The 18788-nt window shown below is 38.4% G+C and overlaps 1 protein-coding gene across 5 annotated transcripts in view; it reads right to left on the reverse strand.

Moving 5' to 3' along the window:
- CSMD1 (CUB and Sushi multiple domains 1) overlaps positions 1 to 18788 on the reverse strand; it is a 1127710-nt gene that overhangs the window by 75222 nt on the left and 1033700 nt on the right. For all 5 annotated transcript variants that reach the window (XM_027690129.1, XM_027690128.1, XM_027690127.1 and 2 more), the window contains one exon: positions 8870 to 9055. In XM_027690129.1, the coding sequence (XP_027545930.1) occupies positions 8870 to 9055 (186 nt within the window). The remainder of the gene's footprint in view (positions 1 to 8869; positions 9056 to 18788) is intronic.

An 18788-nucleotide genomic window follows, 5' to 3' on the forward strand; every position in this document is an offset into this window, starting at 1 on the left:
GACGGGAAGCTCGTGAATGTTGTCCTGTTTCTCAAGAAGGGCAAGAAGGAAGACCCAAGGAACTATAGGCCTCTCACTCTTATTTCAGTACCCAGTAAAATCATGTAGAAGATTATTCTGAAAAACACCTGGAGGACAATGCAGCAATTGGTCAAAGCCAGCACACCTTCATGAGAGGAAAATCCTGCTTATCCAACCTGATTTCCTTTCATGATCAGGTAACACAATTAGTTGATTAGGGGAAGCCAGTTGATGCAATCTTTTTGGATTTCGGTGAAGCTTTTGATACTGTCTCTCACAGGATCCTTCTGGACAAAATGTCCAGCACACAGCTGGACAAACACATCATGCGGGGGTGAGCAATTGGCTCACGAGTCTGGCACAGAGTCGCAGTGAATGAGTTGACATCAGACTTGTGACCTGTCACTAGTGGGTTCCACTGAGTTCCATCCTCAGCCCAGTTCTCTTCAAGGTTTTCATTAATGACTTGCATGCAGGACTTGAAGGAATACTAAGTAAGTTTGCCAATGATACTAAATTGTGAGAAGCTGTCAAGTCTCTCAAGACCAGGGAGGCCCTCGGAAAGACCTCAACAAATTGGAGAGATGGGCAATCACAAATTGTATGAAGCTTAGCAAGGGAAAGTGACGGATTCTGCACCTGGAACAGTGCAGCCTTGGTTGTGTTCATAGGCTGGGGAACAAGAGGTTGGAGAGCAGCGCTGCAGAAAGGGACTTGTGGGTCCTGGTCAATGGCAAGCTAAATATGAGTCAGCAGTGCCCTGGCATGCCAGGAGGCCCAAGCGTGTCCTGCCTCAGGCAAAGCATCGCCAGCCAGTTGAGGGATGGGATTGTCCCGCTCTGCTCAGAACTGATGCAGCCTCACCTTGAATATTGTGCAGTTTTGGGCACCACTTAGACAGTGTCCAAAGAAGGGCCATAAGGATGGTGAAGGGTCTGGAGGGAAGCCGTATGATGTGGGGCCGAGGTGACTTGGTTTGCTCAGCCTGAGAAGAAGAGACTGAGGGGAGACTTAATTGCAGATTTCAACATTCTCATGAGGGGAAGCGGAGAGGCTTCACCCTCATGACCAGTGACAGAACTCGAAGAAATGGCATGAAGCTGATTTGGGGGAATTTAGATTGGACATCAATAAAAAGATTTTCACCAAAAGGTAGTTGAGCACTGGAACCCAGGGAAGTTGTCACAGAACCAAGCTTGTTCAAGGAGCATTTGGACAGTGCTCTCAGGTATGTGGTGAGATTGATTCTTGGGGTGTCTTGCTCAGGGTCAGGAGTTGGACTTGATGATCCTGATGGGTCCCTTCCAACTCAGCATGTTCCATGATTCTATATTTACTACTGAAAACATGAGAAAAATGTTCACTAAGCAAAATGTCTACTACATGAACAGTGGCAATGACCAAATGAATATAACAAGGTTTTTGTGACTCCAACAACTAAAACCTAACAAGAATTTGTGCAGTGATAAACTCAGATTTTAGTTTTAAGTCTTCATAATGATTAAGTTTTTGTAATTTCATTATTCTTTTTACTTTCTCTTCTTGTCAACAAACACATTGCACTATCAATATTTTGTAAGAATCTGAAAACCAAAAGACTGACTCTTCCCTTTTACTGAGCTATCCTGTCTGCAAGCTTTTGCTTGTCTTTCTTTAGTAATGTATTAGCAAAAATAAAAGAGGAGATCTCATTCTCTTCAAAAATATCTTGAATATTGTGACTCTGAATGTAATTATTCTTTTTAAAGAAAAAAAAGACAAGTACAATGTATATGATGGAAAAAATATCGCAATTACAGAAACTTGCTATTATTATTTTCAAGTATGACAGCACATGATAATTGATTGCCATTCTTCAGCTGGTAGTTAACAACCACAAAGAAACAGAAAGGGCATTTTGGTCTTACTATATGGTCAACTTAATGCAATAATGTGAATTACATTTTTCAAATATACCCATTTGACTAAATTCACTATTAGCTTAAAAAAGGAGCAAGACTAAGGTGAAGTTATGCATTATGTTTGAGAGACTAGTGTGGCTTAAATTCACAGCATTAGTAAAATGAGAAGACAGTAGCAAACCAAGTAATCCTATATATCACAGAATCTAAGAACAAAGACCTAAGAACAAAATAGGATCACTTGAGCAAGTTGATAGTTTCAGTATGCTAATAGAGACCACAGAGCAAAAAAATTAAGTGGTTCTTGTTGGTCAACATATTTAAACAAGAAAGACTTCAAAACTTCAAAATAGATAAACTAAAGGATCATGTGGTATTCAGTATCAGTCTGTCAACCCAGTCAGCTATGTCAAGCCAATCTGCTATCAGTCTAATTTATCCGGACTAATTAAAAATGTCTAAACTAATTACCAGTTTTACTACAATTCATTGAATAAGTACTCCATGTTACATATCAAACCTTGACAAAATACTCCAAAAAATGATTACTGACCTTAGAGTCTGTTAAAGAAAATGTGAGGAGAATTATTGGGCATGGTGTTCGGAATGTCTTAGCAAATAAAAAACACCAGCACAATGTTTGTGGTGGTGAATTTTGGCTTGTTTATATTAGCAAATTCCTTTTTTCATTTATACTATAACTGATGTTTTATTCCTAAAGTACTTACGATTCATAGTTCTATAACTAGAGATTGTACAGACAAACTGAAAATTATAAAAAAGGTGTATAAAATTTATAATCAATTTTCAATTGATTCCTAGAAAAAATTCTGTGTCTCAACCATCACTGTTACAGCTCAGCACATCATACCTTCCAAAAAAATCTACAGTGAAATCTGCAATATGCAGATTATACAAAGGTGCCGTTAGATGTTCTTTAAAATATTTGATATTAGATTAAGTAGCATAAACTAATGAAGGACACAATTCAAATCTTTGAATGAGTATATTAAAGGAATAGTACAAAAGAGCAATGAAGTTATGCAGTTATAGGGACTATATTAGCCAATTAAGATATTAGAAGAATTAATTAACCATAAACTCAATTTCCTAGGTTATCCATCCACATACTTATATGAAAACGAAAGCAATAAGAACAAAGGCTAACAAGTTATCCTATTTCAGCAGTATTTTTCTTAGTAAACATATACTGGTCCAGACTCAGCACCAACACACATGGAGAATAGCCTATATTGGTACATTTTATATGTACTTATATAGAAATATAATATAAAGCAGTATATTTTCATATTCTTAGCTTACAAATTATGGTACTTAGCTTTAGAGAACTGGTAGTGTACCTTGGCATAATCAGAAAAAAAATATGACATCATGATCTTGCAATAAGTGAACACATTCAGTCTTCTGATCTTGTGAAGAAAAACAAGGAAGTAAATCCTTGCTGTCATTATTTTTTCACCCTCTGTCACAATATTTGAAATCAAGTCCCTAGATCTGGTCAAAAAGCACAGATAGTGGACAGAACTGGAAGATCTGCTTTGCATTATCTAGATCCTACTTTAATGTTGTTTTCTGCATATGTCTTAAAGCAGCCTTAGGCCTCCAAGTATCCTATGGAACAAAAAAGGTTGTACTACCATTAATTTGAAGTGTTCAGGTATTTGTAAGTCATTTTACTGCAGGTCTAGCAAAACTATAAAACTGGGCATTAATCATAATTATAATATTCTTAAGAATTTGCATTAGACGTTTTCTAACATGCAAAAATGCCTGTATTAAAAAAGGTGTTTCCTGCTGGCCTAGAGAACATTTCTTTTTGTGTTGCTTTGTCATGTATAAAGTAATGCTTGACTTGTAAAATAGTTATGTGCTAATGTTCACCCTAGTCTTTCTAAAAGTGTCATACATATTTAAACTCTCCCTAGTGCAAACACTGGGACTGTATCACATCTCAAACTAGCAGAATTTTCTAGTACTGGAATGTACAAAGCTAACTCATTCCTGAGGTTTGTTTTCATGGAACATGAATTTTGGAACAAGGGATTACAAATTTTCTAAGAGCATTGAAGGTTACATACTAAATAAAGAAAAAAGTTCTCTTTTGCTTCAGAACAGGCCTAGTATGACGTCCTTCACTGATTAAGTTCTCATACCATTTGTTTCTGTAGTTTCTTCCTATTACATAATAAATTTTTTACTACTGACACAGTGTGGCACAACTCATACTTTCTAATTCATCCAACTCCTAAGAACAGTATAAAAGAACTGTTTCTTTATAATATTCAGAGAAAAAATAAACAACACATTCAAGGTATGAACAGACATCAACTAAGAGATTCTTGCGAGAACCCAAGATTTATATCAGTATTTCTATTTAATGAAAAAAAAAAGTGTCAAGTATCCACAAAATCAAAACCCCCAAGGAAATAGATTTAGTGACTCCCAAAAAGATAACTATTCTTATCTGCCACTTTAGCACATGAAATGTAGGTAGTCAAAGGCACAAGAATGTTCAGAAAAAATGTATACTACTTCTGTTTTCATTTCTATCAGTTTAGAAAGTTTGTGCCCAAAGTGGAAAAAAAAAATCTGTATAAGGCGAAAATGGAAAATCGCTGCTAGAACACTGAAAACTCTAGATTTCTGAATCAGAGGAATTCCATAGCAGAAGGATAAAGATATACATGAGAAAAAAACCCACATGGTGAAAAATATTTAAAAACATAAACGAAGAATGTAAAAGCCAAAGAAGTGTGTGGGATTAATTCCACCAGAAGACTGATTCAACCAACACCTTTAGATGACTTTGTTTCATTACAAAATAGTTACAGATACTATTCCAGTTTCTCTATTCAGTAAATGACTTAGATATTCAAGTACAGCTTTGGTTTGAATTTAGTGAACAACACATCTAAATTTTGCATTTACAGCCAAGTTCTTTTCTATTTCCATTTTTCAGTCTCTGCTTTGGAAGATCTTATTGTTCTGCACTTCATAACATATATTCTGAAGAAAGTAAAAAATTAGTAATAAGAATAATAATTTTCACTGATTAGTCACAAACAAAATTGAATAATCATGCTATAAGGATGTAATTTTATATAATAATAGCAAGAGATTATATCATCTAAAGAAAAGGAATGAAATTTCATTTGTATTCTTTTCCCTTTTTTGACTTGTCACTGCAAGAATGAGCATCTGTATTTCCATTGTAGCAGACAAAATTGAAATCATATATGATGAAATGGAATAGAAAAAATTCCGAAGAGATTGTCATCTTTTTTTTTTACTCTTAGAAATATTGAATCTTATGACTTTTCACAAGTGTACTTTACAGGCATATAAAAATGCTGATGATGGGTAAAACAGTGTTTCTCAGGTAACTATAGTTAGAACTTGGACCCTTAAATTTCTAATCATGCCTATACATTCTTTCCTTTCTTCTTGAGCATTATCCAAATCATATTAATTGGGGTAAAAGGTATTAAAGGCAGTTTATGTGGCATACAGTAAGGAGAGAATGGTGCTTATCTGTAGTTTGAGACCAAAGTTGTTTGATTTATTTGGATTTCTTGGATATAGCTACATCTTTTGAATGGGATGTTTTCTGTAACTGTATATCACGCTCACTTCTCTCACCAGAAGTAATGTACTAATTTACAAGTTTTGGTAAAAATTTTTTGCACAGACTGTGTCCTGTATTCATATGTAAAGTTACTACTATATGGTCACTCTCTAATGAGTGTATTGGCATGATTTAAAGCTCTAGGACTCCCAACATGGAGTCCCAACAGGACATGGACCTATTGGACTGAGTCCAGAGGCGGGTCATGAAGATGATCAGAGGTCTGGAGCTCCTCTCCTATGAACACAGGCTGAGATTGTGGGGACTGTTCAGCTTGGAGAAGAGAAGGCTTCTGGGAGACCTTAGAGCACCTTTCACTACCTAAAGAAGGCCTACAAGAGAGCTGGAGAGGGACTTTCACAAGGTCATTAGTGACAGGACAAGGGGGAATGACTTTAGACTGAAAGAAGGTAAGTTAAATTAGAAATTAGAAAGAAATTCTTCATTACAAGGGTGGTGAGGTACAGAAACAGGTTTCCCAGAGAAGTTGTGGATACCCCATCCCTGGAAATGTTTGAGACGAGACTGGATTGGGCTTTGAGCAACCTGGTGTAGGGAGGGTGTTCCTGTCCATGGCAGGGGGGTTGGAACTAGATGATCTTTGTGATTCCTTCCAACCTGAACAATTACATGATTCTACAATTCTATGAAATAACAATACAGATATAAATCTGTTCCCTTCATCATGTCTATGCAGAATAATGTGGCAACCCAAAATTTGGATACCAGAAAAAGAAACTGCTGGGCCTCAGCAGAAAGCCTTAGCTGGGGAAAAAGCCTGCATTTGAGGACCAGACAGGATGTCACCTGTTTGGAATGTCCTGCCAAGATACAGAGACACTGTGCTGTGATGTTGTCAAGCCTCTGCATAAAATCCATTGTTGTTTTCTCCCTCCCTGTGTATCCTGTGTATTCTGTAAACTTGAATATCTTTCCCCTATGTAAATCCCCAAAAATGTAATCCTAAAATAAGTGGTAATTCCTAAGACCCCAAAAAGTGTAATTTGGGTTTTCCGCTTACCTCATCCCCTGAAACCCCCTACTTGTAATAAGTTCAACCATCCGTTGAATATGTAAACTCCAGACCCTTAAAATATCAGCATGTAAGTCCAATAAACCATTCCAGATTCTGCCTCCAACTAGGATCGTGTTAGTTTCTTTGACTCCCACAGAATAACTGAAGCGAGATACCTATTTGTCATTCAGTTAAGCTTTCTTAATAGATTTCTGTTGATTGGTATTTCTTGTAATTAAATTCAGTAGCCTAATGTTCATGATCCATCTGTGTCTTGCTGTGTGACCATCACAAATCTTATTTTTCGTGCTTCAAATCTGAGGTAAATGCTTTTAATGAAAAGAAAGGAGTTTCAAACATCTGCCTCAGGCATTATGTTGTCAGAGATACTTTGCAAAACAAAATGCACTGATTTCAACCTTCACTTTAACAGACATGGGAATAAAATGGACTTATTTATTTACCATTTACCTTTCTGTGCTGTGTTTGTTTCTCATCAAGTTAGAGATGTTTCTATTTCTGGAGACTAAATACATTTATTCTTACAGCAGTAATAGTGAAAAAACAGGTTTTTATGCAGATTGTGTAAGCTTTTCTGCACTTCACAAGTAAGAAATCTTTGGTAAAGAATGCATGCCTCCAAACAGCAATCCATTTTTAAAATATTGACCTTAAATTGTCATGTAGATCACTAGCACTTTAATGTAGCACTTCTGAATTTGGAAGTAATGGGATTCTTTTTCAAATTGAATAAATTTTTAGCAAAGGAAAAGAGAAGAGAAAGAAGAGACAAAAGAGTTATATATGTTTTGTTAGGATATTATAAATATTAAACGAATATTTTTAATGTTGAAAGTTGGGGTAATTTTAATAAGTTTTTTTACAGGGTAGTCATTGTCTGGTAAAGTTTGATCTTTTCAAGTAATACAAGGGTTTTGGTATGGGTTTTTGGTATGGGTTTTTGGTTTTGTTTTTTTTTTTTGCACTGTAGATATGGTGTTATTAATTCAGTATGTTTAATCCCCAGTTAGTTTATCTGGCCTCTTCCCTCAAAAGAGTCTGTTGACATTTTTGCTGATTAATCATTCAAGTTATGTGCTTTGTATCTTGTCAAATTTTCTGAGAGAATGAAGCTCAGTTCAATACACTGGAGCACTGCCTTCCCTCCGCACATGGCTCTGAACTCAGAGCATGCCTGTGTGATCACAGATGGTTTTGAATAATCCTCCTTATGTACTCTGTGGAACTGCTGTGTAGAGTTTTAGGCACTGCCCTTCAAGAAAGGTGTAGATCAATTGGAGATTCTCCGTAGCATAATAATGAGAATCCCTGGTCCAAAAAATATGAAGGAAGAGCGAGAATGAATCACAGCAAGACAGATCTCTACAGAAGAAGTGTCTGAGTGTATCTGATTCAGGAGTCATGGTGTTGGCAGGGGTTGGGGGAGGAGCTCCAGAGGTGACCTCTGTGAGGAAAGGCTACTGGATGCAGTTGGTTCCAAAGGACCCACTACAAGACACAGCTGAGCCCATCAGCCATGATGGTGGCACCTCTGGGAAACTGTGTTTAGGAAAGAGAAAAATTCCACACAGGCAGAGAAAGAAGGAAAAAAAGAGTCAGAGCAGCAGAGGGAATATCGAGGTCACAGGAGAAGGAGATGTTCCAGACACCAGAGCTAGTGTTCTGCTGCAACCCACTCTCAAAAAATTTACATGTAGTATTATAGTAATTATTAATTTTGAGATTATGTTCTAGTCAGTATTTCAAGTCACATTGAAGTCAAGATCAGTTAATTATTGCTTTGATGCAGGACAGAGACAGGCAGTGGCAGCCCAACGCAAATGAGAGGCCATGTCATATGGTGGAGGAGTCTGCACGACATAAGCTAATTCTGACAGAAGGCAAAAATGTAGACTGAAAGATTGTTATCCAGCTTAATTATCTACGCTAATGATATTTTAAGAAATAATTTTTGCTTTTATTACTTTAGAAGCAATATTAGAAAAAAATTACAATTGGGAAAATGGAGAAGGGCACATAATAAGAAAATATACAGGAAAATGAGTTGTCTAAGAATTTTAATTCAGATTTTTGGAGGAAGATAAACAAGGATTTTTTAATTAAACAAATTTATAGGCATCTTCTACTTTATTACATGTTAAATGATGATACATTCCTGAATGGCCACTGCATGGCAGACATATACATAAAACGAAAACATCACCAGCAAAGATTTTCCTGGGAAAGATCAAGGGATTGATTATTGAGAAATACATGCCCACTTACATTTGCAAACAGGCGGCCTCCCTTTGTTGCTCCATAATCCATCTTCTTGACACACTGCTGTTGCTTGTTGACTTGATTCTAGCTTGAAGCCCTCATTACATTCATATATCAATCTACTGCCCAAAGTGAATTCATTACCTATAACTGAACCATTCCCAGGGGAGTCAGGAATACCACAAGATACAGCTGAAAAGAAAAGAAAGAAAAATATAAAGAATTGGAATTATATCATATATATCTTTAAAATATCATCCCACCACTGAAATAAGAAACATGGATTAGTAATTTTGACATATCTCATTCATAACAACTGAAATTAATTTTCTGTCATATTTACAACATTCCAATAAATGGAATAGTATTTAAAACATGGATAAAAACTTAGGAGTGCATCTAATATAGACAAAAATTTTATAAATAATTATTTAGTTTAATCCAATCACTGTAGAGAGAGAATTTTCAACATAGGCTAAGGGTAATCGTTTGTTTGCTAGGGAAAAAAATCAAGGAAGTGTTCAAAGTAATTTGGTCCAAGAAGGGAAGAACTGGTCAATTCTTAAATACTTTCTAATAGTCTGCTTCCATTCTCTCAGAGTTTCTTTCAATCCTGCACTACTACAAACAAAACTTCATATTTCTTTGTTCCATGCCCCTGGCGGCCACCCCAGAGGAGGGGAGAAGAGAGGAGGAACTTCAGAGCGCGCAGAGGTTTGCCAGTCCAATTTTGGGGAGGGGGAGGGGGTCTGGCAGGCCGTGAGGTCTCAGTGGGGAAGAAGCTTGTGTACCCCTATGAGGTTGCGAGCTATGCTGGCGATGGTACATGCCGTCAGCAGGGTCTCCCATGCCAGACAGGTCAAAACCGAAGGGTCAGATATAATGTGTCCATGGGCAGGATGGGCTCACTAGCCTTCTGGCAATCATCCTAGGAGAAGGACAACTCTAATTTCCAAACCCGGGCAGACGGAGCTCGCTTAGCCCTGTAAGGTTGTCCATCTAAGAGAAGGTCACTCTAATCAAACCTACGTCCTGAGGACCTCGCTGCCACCATCCAAGCTTGCTCGGCCCTGGCAGATGAACCTTAGGATTAAAGGGTGGGCCCAGTTCCACGCACACTGCGTCTCACCTAAAAAATCCACTGCGCAGGCTCGAAGGTTTTATCCACATTTGCAGAGCCCTGTAGCAGCGGGTGAGGGTCGAAATGGCAGGTGAAAGGTGCACTGGAAGCCGCAGACCCAACCCTGCATGCAGGCGGTTCAGGGCATTGGTTGTTAGAGACTGACCGGAGATGACAGTCTCTTGGGGCAGCGCCCTGAACGACCAAGCAGCCTTTTTCAAAGAGAGCACTGCTTGCTCCACACAGAGAGGGGCCTAGAAAAGGTGGCCTAAACAAAGCTCATCTCCCCCTTCACCCAGTTGTTTAACCGCAGGCCAATGGGCATCTTCTACTAATGCGGTCACACAAAGATCAAAAGACAAAGGCATGCACCTGCTTCCAAAGGTGTACCCAAATTGACTCTTGCACATATAAAACAATGTTATTTAATAATTCAATTTATTTTTTTTTTGTCTGATGAAAAAAGAACCTGAATAAATGACTGGACAGGAAAGAGTTCCACTTAAGGGCATTATTCAGATGTTTCATCAGTTATTGACATACTTGACTAATTCAGTTCAGTATGCCAGATATTATGTGAATCTAAGCTTAATAATTTTCCATATCATGAAGAAAATTATATACTGAATAATTTTCACTCTTTTTTGCACCTTCTGAATTTCACTCTAGATGTTTTTTCACACTCACAAAATTTAATTTACTATCAACTTAGTGAAGTTTGAGTAGCATTTAATGTGGTTTTTTAGGCTTTTTTATTATTTATTTATTTAACCAGGGTTCATTTAACAGTATCTCACAGTATACATTTTAGGGCAGAGTGTAATTATAAAATTATCTATTTCAGTCACTTTTAGGAAAGGTCTCCAAGTCAAGATTGTCTTCTGCCATCTGACTTTTCAGGTCCCTTGCTTTTCATAATGAAAAAAGGCAACTCTCCAGTATATATACTATTTAAAATTTATTTTAATGCTATGTTTTATTTGAAAGTAGTTATTTATGTACAGAGACTAACTCTAGGTCCTTGAATAAGTCACTAAAGCTGGTAAAGACTTCATGTTTGCCCTGTGGATCTTCTGAAGGGAAAGTTATGATATTATCTTTGCTTAAAGGGTGTTACTTGTTGCAAAATACCAATCTGGAGCACAGTACCCATAAAATTATTACAATCAATCTCTTTAATGAGTTCATATAAACCAATACGTGTATATGTGCCCAGAATCACTAGCTGTTTTGTGTTTGGCATCCATTTTGCTGCTCTTCAGTAAATACATGAAACAAAACACAGCTTTGAAGCTTTCATTTGTAAGTATTTATGAATAAAAAAGTTTTATAAGTGAAAATGTCTTTCCCTTATATACAGTCAATTGTAAGAAGCAATTTAATATTTTAGTATTTTAATAAATTAAATATATTTTAAAAGAAGAAAACACAGCCTTTGCCTGAAATATGTTAAACAGCGTTGAAGATAAGTTTTTTGTCTTAAATGTAGTTTTTATCACCATTTTCCCAATTCAATATAAATTATTAATTTCACAACATATCATCATGGTATCATAAACACAACTCTCAAATTTGCTTGCAATGTTCACAAGGTTTTGCATTTTATACATTTAAATTAAATACAAAAAAGTACTTTGCATCTGACTATAATGAGGAGAAATAACCATTATAAAATTATAAATTATTAGTTTATTTCAGTTGCTCCTTCCACCTGGAATCTCTCAAATTGCTAATAGAACTAGAACTGGAGGAATGTTCCACAATAAGCTGCTTCCTTAGCAACACAACTTCTTGGCATTTTTTGCATCTTAACCAGAAACATTTTTGTCTTATCAAAATTGACTATATCTCCATTAATGGGTAGCAGCTGAGCCTCCTGCCACTGGAAGGAATAGTAGAGGGACAGAGAAGGTAGAGACAGGTGATAAGGAAAGGGTTCTTGAGGCCCACACTTACTGCTCTTATTCGTGTTAGAGAAAGTGGAGAAGGGGAAGAATGAAAGCAAATTCTGCAGCTTCTGGGAGAAGGTCTTTGTATTAGAAGTCTTTTCCCACTCAGGGACCAGAGCAGGACAGATATCTTTTCAGGGCTCTGGTGTACTAAAAACAGTCAGTATAGCTACATGTGGTTAAATGCTCTATCTATTCCCTCAAAGACCAGTTTAATCCTCTACATACAACTAGAACCCACTCTGACCTTCTGTCACGTAAGTAGAATTTTTTTCTTGCAAAAAGTTCATTTGCTTGCTGAATTGACAGAAAGTTAAATGATTACTCTGTTTTAGTACATCATAAAAATGCCATTGCATTCTCCATTTCAAGTCATAGTTACTGTGAAAGGCTTCAGTGTCCCCAGAGCCTTGCCCCCCGTCCTAACAAGCCTTACAATTATCTTCTGTCTTGTGTCAAAGTGTCTGAATGCTTGATGTAGAATGCATTCGGGTTAAGATTTAACTTCTTGTCAACATTTTCAGGTCTCCTTTCTGATATCAAAACAATAATCTCTGTGTTAAGTCTGCATACATTTAATTGTATAAAAACAAAAATCAAAACTATGAGTCTATCCACCCATCCCATGTATGTGTCCATCTGTACACACAGGTGGACCTTAGTCTATTTCCCTCTAAACACTCCAAACATGAATTAACTTCAAATAGCTTAGCAGAACAAGAAGATTTTATTATGTCCTTTGAAAACAAAAAAAAACTCTCAACCCAGGTCTATTTAGTTCATTTTAGAAGCAAATGATTCTGTTAGCATTTGCTCTTCACCTTTGACAATAACCTTTCTAGAGACTCACTGAAAAGTTCAAGACTGAGTAGCTCTTACATGCAAGTTATTTTAAGGAATAAAAGATGTTCAATGCCTGGTCACACCCAGGTGGGCCTCTCAGTTATGTCAGGTTTGATGTGATGCCCAGTATCCTAAAGAACCTCAAAATCTATACTTACCTGCCACAGTTTGGTACTTTCATTCTCAGTGTGTACCTCAGCCCTCTACTGTCTCTTTTCTTTCCTCAGTTGTTGCTGAATCTTGTTCTGCTACATTGTCAGGCTACTCTCACTGCTGTTTTAGCTACTAATCATAAAAGCAGTTTGGTACTGTTCCTTTCACACTCTTATCTGTTTATTTGTTGTTTGTTTCTCTCCCTGAAACTGGGATTGGAAAAAAATATTCCTGCTGCTACTAATTTATTGAGGCTGATAATGGCTTTTAGAACAGCAGTGTCCAAACAAAACATATCAGCAAGGACAGTTTCACTAAACAGCAAGTACTTTGACATTTAAAGTAAAGTTAGCTGAAGTAAACTGACTGAAATGGCATGTTCTCTTTGGACAGTGGAAACAATGTCACTACTGTGTTACAACCAAGCTCCCAGCTTCCCTCCCATATGATTGTAAAACAATAAAAAATGGTGTGAGAAAATCTTCTGACTTGAGGAACTGTCAAAATACTTCTTTGGTCAATGATTAGATGAGACTGACAGGTTCCAGCTGGGAGATGAGCATTCGGAGTGTGAAAAATATAAGTCAAACTTAATTGTATCTATTATCTTGCACAGCAGAAAAATATAGTTCTTCCAATGCAAGCAGAAAAGCCTTTTATGACCTAGAAACTGAGATGCAGTTTTAATTGTTCTTTCATGTTCTACGTCATACTTGCATTTATTTCTTATCAAAACCTGTGAATTTAAAGTTTACGGCAAGCCTTTAAAATATCTGTGTACCTATATCCCTGTATACAGAAATGAAGCTGGAGACTGCATTACAGTCAGACATTGAGTTTATTTCCATGCACTGGAAAATCCCGAAAGTCAATCTGCAAGCTTTTATCATTCAGTGACCTGTTTCTGGCATTGAACATAGTGCTGAGAAAAGCATTTAAATACCCTAAAATTAAAGACAGAAACAGAGAAGTCCCTAAAAGCAGATTCAAAACGAAAAACATGCTGAGTGGCCTATGTCTATGATATCCAATTAGAAACATTGGAGAGAGCCATGCCACTTCTCAGACTTGGACACACACCGAAACAAAGACACTGAGAACAGGGTTGTGGGTGTAAAAAAATGTGTTCTGAGCGGTTATCTACTCTATTCTCCTATCACAAGTCAAAATTATACTAGATCAATGTTCATCTAATTTGTTTTTGAAAGACCTCCAATAATGAAAGTTCTACATTCTCCACAGGCAATCTCTTTCAGTATTTCACTAGCTACTCTGAGAAAATAATAAAAAAAATAAAGAAAAACTTAAGATCCTATTAAAGTAAGCTTAGCTGTAATTCCTTTATCTAGAAAGAACATAAATCAATTATTCTACTCCTCTTTTGAACTACTTTTAGCATATTAAAAGACTGTTACCAAGTTTCCCCTTAAACCTCTGGGCTTTTTTAGTCCAGAGTAATATATTTATCTTACTGTTTTATATTTTGAAATATGACCATTGGTTTATAAGAGGAAACTGGGATTTGGAATATTTAAGTTATGCTAAGTTAAGTCTTTTTATTTTAAGACTGGGTGCTAAGAGGGACATTTTTTACATAATAACATTTACAAAGAGGGTAAAAGGCACAAGTTTAATTCCATGCTCAAAAACACAGAAATCCTAATTTTATAAAGAAGAAGTTTGGAGGTCCCAGAATCACACATCTTGTGCAAACTGCAAATGGATATTTTCAAGCCCATTCCCCCAAGGTAGACATAGAACACAGCCAGGGACCTGGAATAACAGCAAAAAGTACAAGGATCTCTAGCTCCACAATGTACATGTATGCATTTCAGCAAGCACAGAGGTACCCATAGTCTTTGAAATCAATATTTTAAGCAGGAAACATTGGCATAAGCTATATTTTTATCATGACTCTGTCATAGGTATTGAGCCTTTCCAAGTACCTACAATTCAGATGAGAACTTCCTTAAAGTAGTGTCATGGTTTGAGAGCCCCAAAATCCAATTCCTGAGTCCTAGCCCCCCTCTCACATCTCAACCCAGTGTGAGATGGGTTTTCCAGACACCACACAAGACTCAAAATGGGGGGAAGGGAATATATTACAAGACTGTACAACAAATAAATAGTATAATACACCATATACAATCTTAACTATCTCTACCATGACATACAGTATTTACAATGGATCAAATCTCTTCTCCCTTCCAAACAAAAGTCCAGGAGGGAAGAAGGGAAAGATCCTTTCCTCTCTCAGAGCAGCAGTCCCTCTAAGGCAGCAGTTTCTCGTTCTCTCTTCCATGCAGCAGCTGTAGCTGGATCTCTGCCAGTACACATGAGGGGATATCCAAGCCCCTCGGCCCTTCGTCTCCAAACGAGGGTCTTCTCTTCTGTGGACTGCATAGCAGGGACAAGACTTGCTTCACCATATCATATCATGGGGTGTAAAACATCCCATGAAGGTCCCTTCCTCAGGGGATTCACCCCTGAGTCAGAACATCTTGGGCAGCTTTCAGTTGAAGGCCTTTGCCTCAAGAGTTCTATCAGAGCTTCCGTGCTCTGATCTCAGGCTGCTAGCTTCTCAACAGCAGCGAGGGGAGAAGGCCAAGGTCACCCCCTCCACATTCCTTCGGCCATCCCGGCCCAGCTCCCCGGGACACCTGAGCTTCTTAGCTCCTCTTTCAGCAGTGCTGTAGCATTTTAGGACTCCTCTCAGGTGGGAGTCCACCACCCCCTCCTCTCTATGAGAGGAGAGGTCTCCAAGGAGTTTGGGGGTTCTGGTTGAAGTCCTTACCCCAAATTCTCTCTCTCTGTAGATCTTAGTTCTCTCTCTGCTGCTGCTCTCTTTCTCTTCAGACAACTCTGTGTCTTCTTGCCTGGCTGCAATGTCTGTTTGCTTCTCCTTATCTACTGCTGGCTCTCTGCCACCGCTTCTCCTCGGTCAGTGCTGCTGTTGCTGCCACTTCTGCTGTCCACAGTGGAGGAAAAACTCAGCTACAGATACTCAGCTCAGTCTTACACTGTTCCAAGTCCCTGTAGCCCCCCAACCGGGGGCTGGGGGGGCTGTGGCCCCCCAGAGGGGCTCCGAGCCCCTTCCTCGTGGCTCACAACATGGCCACCTCTCCTCCAACAACAACTACAACTACTTTCTTTTCCAGTCTAAGTGTGACATGTTTATATTTTGCAGGAGCGTTGATTGGGTCAAACCCCAAGGGTCACCACCCCCTGGGGGTTTACCATTTTATAACTCTAGAGGGGGGAACTGTTTCCCCCCACCACAAGTAGTAACTCCAGTTTTCTTTTATAAACCTACCAAGGAGTAACTCAAATGGTGAAGAGTAGCCAGGGGTTTTTCAAGGCTCTTTAAAATTACTTTTAGAATGAGTGGGAGAAATCAGGAAGAACAAAAGCTGAGCTCCGTAGATGAACGGGTGGGATAAAGAGGGGTATTTGCTCATGCCTGTCAGACGGACAAACACTTACACTCTCGCTGCTAACCATGTCTCAGCCTCCAGATATCTGCAGCCCAGCACTGCTGATCCATATAGACCCTGAAAACTTGCTTTTAGTTTTTTATTCTAACTGCTCTTCTTGCCAAGCTTTTCTCTTATCATCTCTTCATCCCTGAGCCTATTCTTCTTTTCCTGCTCTCTACCTGCATGGAAACCTCTTCATGAGCTAATCAGTGGCTAAGATGACATACGTGGTTACCAGTATCATTACTGGGGGCTATACTATTTCCTCTTAGCAGCTATTTTCTTCCTAGCAGCTACATACTGTTATACAATAGAATAGAATATGTAGCAGAATTGTTATTTTCTGGCCTTATAAACATTTTTAATGTAGTATGACTCATGTTTCTCTTTTTCTTTCACAAATGAAATAAAAGCACTAACAGTAAGTTCTAATTTCCCAGATAGAGGTCAAGTTTTTTATACAGTGTTCAGGACATTATTACATGCATCCAGAGAAGACTGGAATTGAAAAATATCTTCTGACCCAATCAGATTAACTCATATTAGATGTATTCATATTAAAATTAGATGGTATAATAAATGTGCAAAAAATAATTCCCCTTTTTGATAATATGATCAAACTTGATTTCAAACATTAATTCTGACACATTCAAGGTATTAATTACAAAAGTAACCCTGTAGGACTAGTTTTACAGAGATTTCAGACTTAATCAAAGATCCTGTGATGAAATCCATGAGCTGGACAAAATGTGTAATTTTAACAAATTTTCAAAGGGAAAGCATGTATTTGGATAACATGTACTAAATAAATTTAGAAATATACTCTCCGTTTCAGAGTTTATTGAAAAATATATGCCTTATCCAGACATAGAAGTTGGAATAATTGTGCTGGAGCGGTAAAGTGACATATTAAAATGAGGAATCCTACATTTACAAGAAATTTATAGTAAAGATTAAACATCCTATTTTACAAATATTTTTTTCTCCTACTGTTTACAGAAATCTACATACCCACAGCCTCCTATGTTGTTGAAATTATAAATACAGCTTAAAATTAAAGAAAAATGTATGTATGAACATGCTACATTGCTAAAATTTCACAGTTCTTTCTTGAATATACAGATAAAATAAGGACAGACACACTGTTTGAAGTATTTTATGATTTTCTGGAGTCTGCTTAAGTTTTATTCAGAATCCATTACCTTCTGGGACTCTTCAGCCCCTGGTTATCCATGATCAAATCCCAGGACCTCCTGCCAAGTCCTGCACACATCTGTACATTTTCCATCCTACTTTCTGTGAATTATTCCATGTTGTCCTTAAAAGGGGGGACTTTTTTCTTAAATTATTCAAAGAACTAATTTCTCCATTATTCAGAACTCTTCACACACCTCATTATGTTTGGATATAATTTTTAAAGTTAGAATGGCAAATTTGAAATCCTTTCTTTGCCATTGGTATAAAAATGTGAACATAAAAACTAAAAATGTGAAAGAAAACCACTTAAAAATTAGACAACTCTAAAAAAAGGAATGAGGCCCTGCAGCTCCCCCCCACCCCGCCCCACGAGCAGCTTGTGCTGGAGCCGATCCTGCCGACTGGGCTGGAGTGGCCCCCGCTGCCTTCCTGCTGCAGGTGGGGGTGGCTGGGTCGAGAGGCATGGGGAGGCACCGCGGGCTAGGTCGGGGAGGCAGGGTGGCTCCGTGGTCCCCGGGCCCACCCCACAAGAGGCCCATGATGGAGCAGATGGGTGCATGGGAGAAAACAGTCACTCATGGGAGGCCCAGGATTGGAGCAGGGTCCTTCGGGAGACTCGTGGCCTGTGGAGAGGAAAACCCACGCCAGAGCAGGTTATTCCCGAGTAGGACTTGACTCATGGCCCTGTGGGGGACCCACATTGGTGCAACTCGTCCGCCAAGGACAGTATCCTATGAAAAACCATAGGGTTATAGAGACCCCCCTGCACCCCATGGAGGAATGACCTTCGGGATGGCAGATAGGGAAGACCTCCGGCCTGGAGGGGTGGACCCACATTGGAGAGGTCCATCAAGGACTGTTTTCCTGTGAGAGGGACCCCACGGAACAGGGGAAGGACTCAGAGCTTTAGCCCCCTGTAGCCCATGGTGAAGACCATGGTGGAGCAGGCTGTGCTCCTGCAGCCCATGGAAGGGTGACCCACAGGACAGCAGACCTGGAAGACCTGTTGCCCTGTGGGTGGACTCCTCTCCCTGCACTGATGCAGGGGGAGGAGGGAGAACATAGAAGGAAGGAGGGGTGGTTGGAAAGTGTTTTTAAGTCTGTTTTATTTCTCACTCTCAAGCCCTTATCCTGTTAGTAATAAATTTTAATATTATCCCCATGTAGAGTTTTGTTTTGCCTGTGTG

This window comes from Neopelma chrysocephalum, unplaced genomic scaffold, assembly GCF_003984885.1.
Source record: "Neopelma chrysocephalum unplaced genomic scaffold, ASM398488v2 Primary Assembly neopelma1_80b, whole genome shotgun sequence".
Lineage (NCBI taxonomy): Eukaryota > Metazoa > Chordata > Aves > Passeriformes > Pipridae > Neopelma > Neopelma chrysocephalum.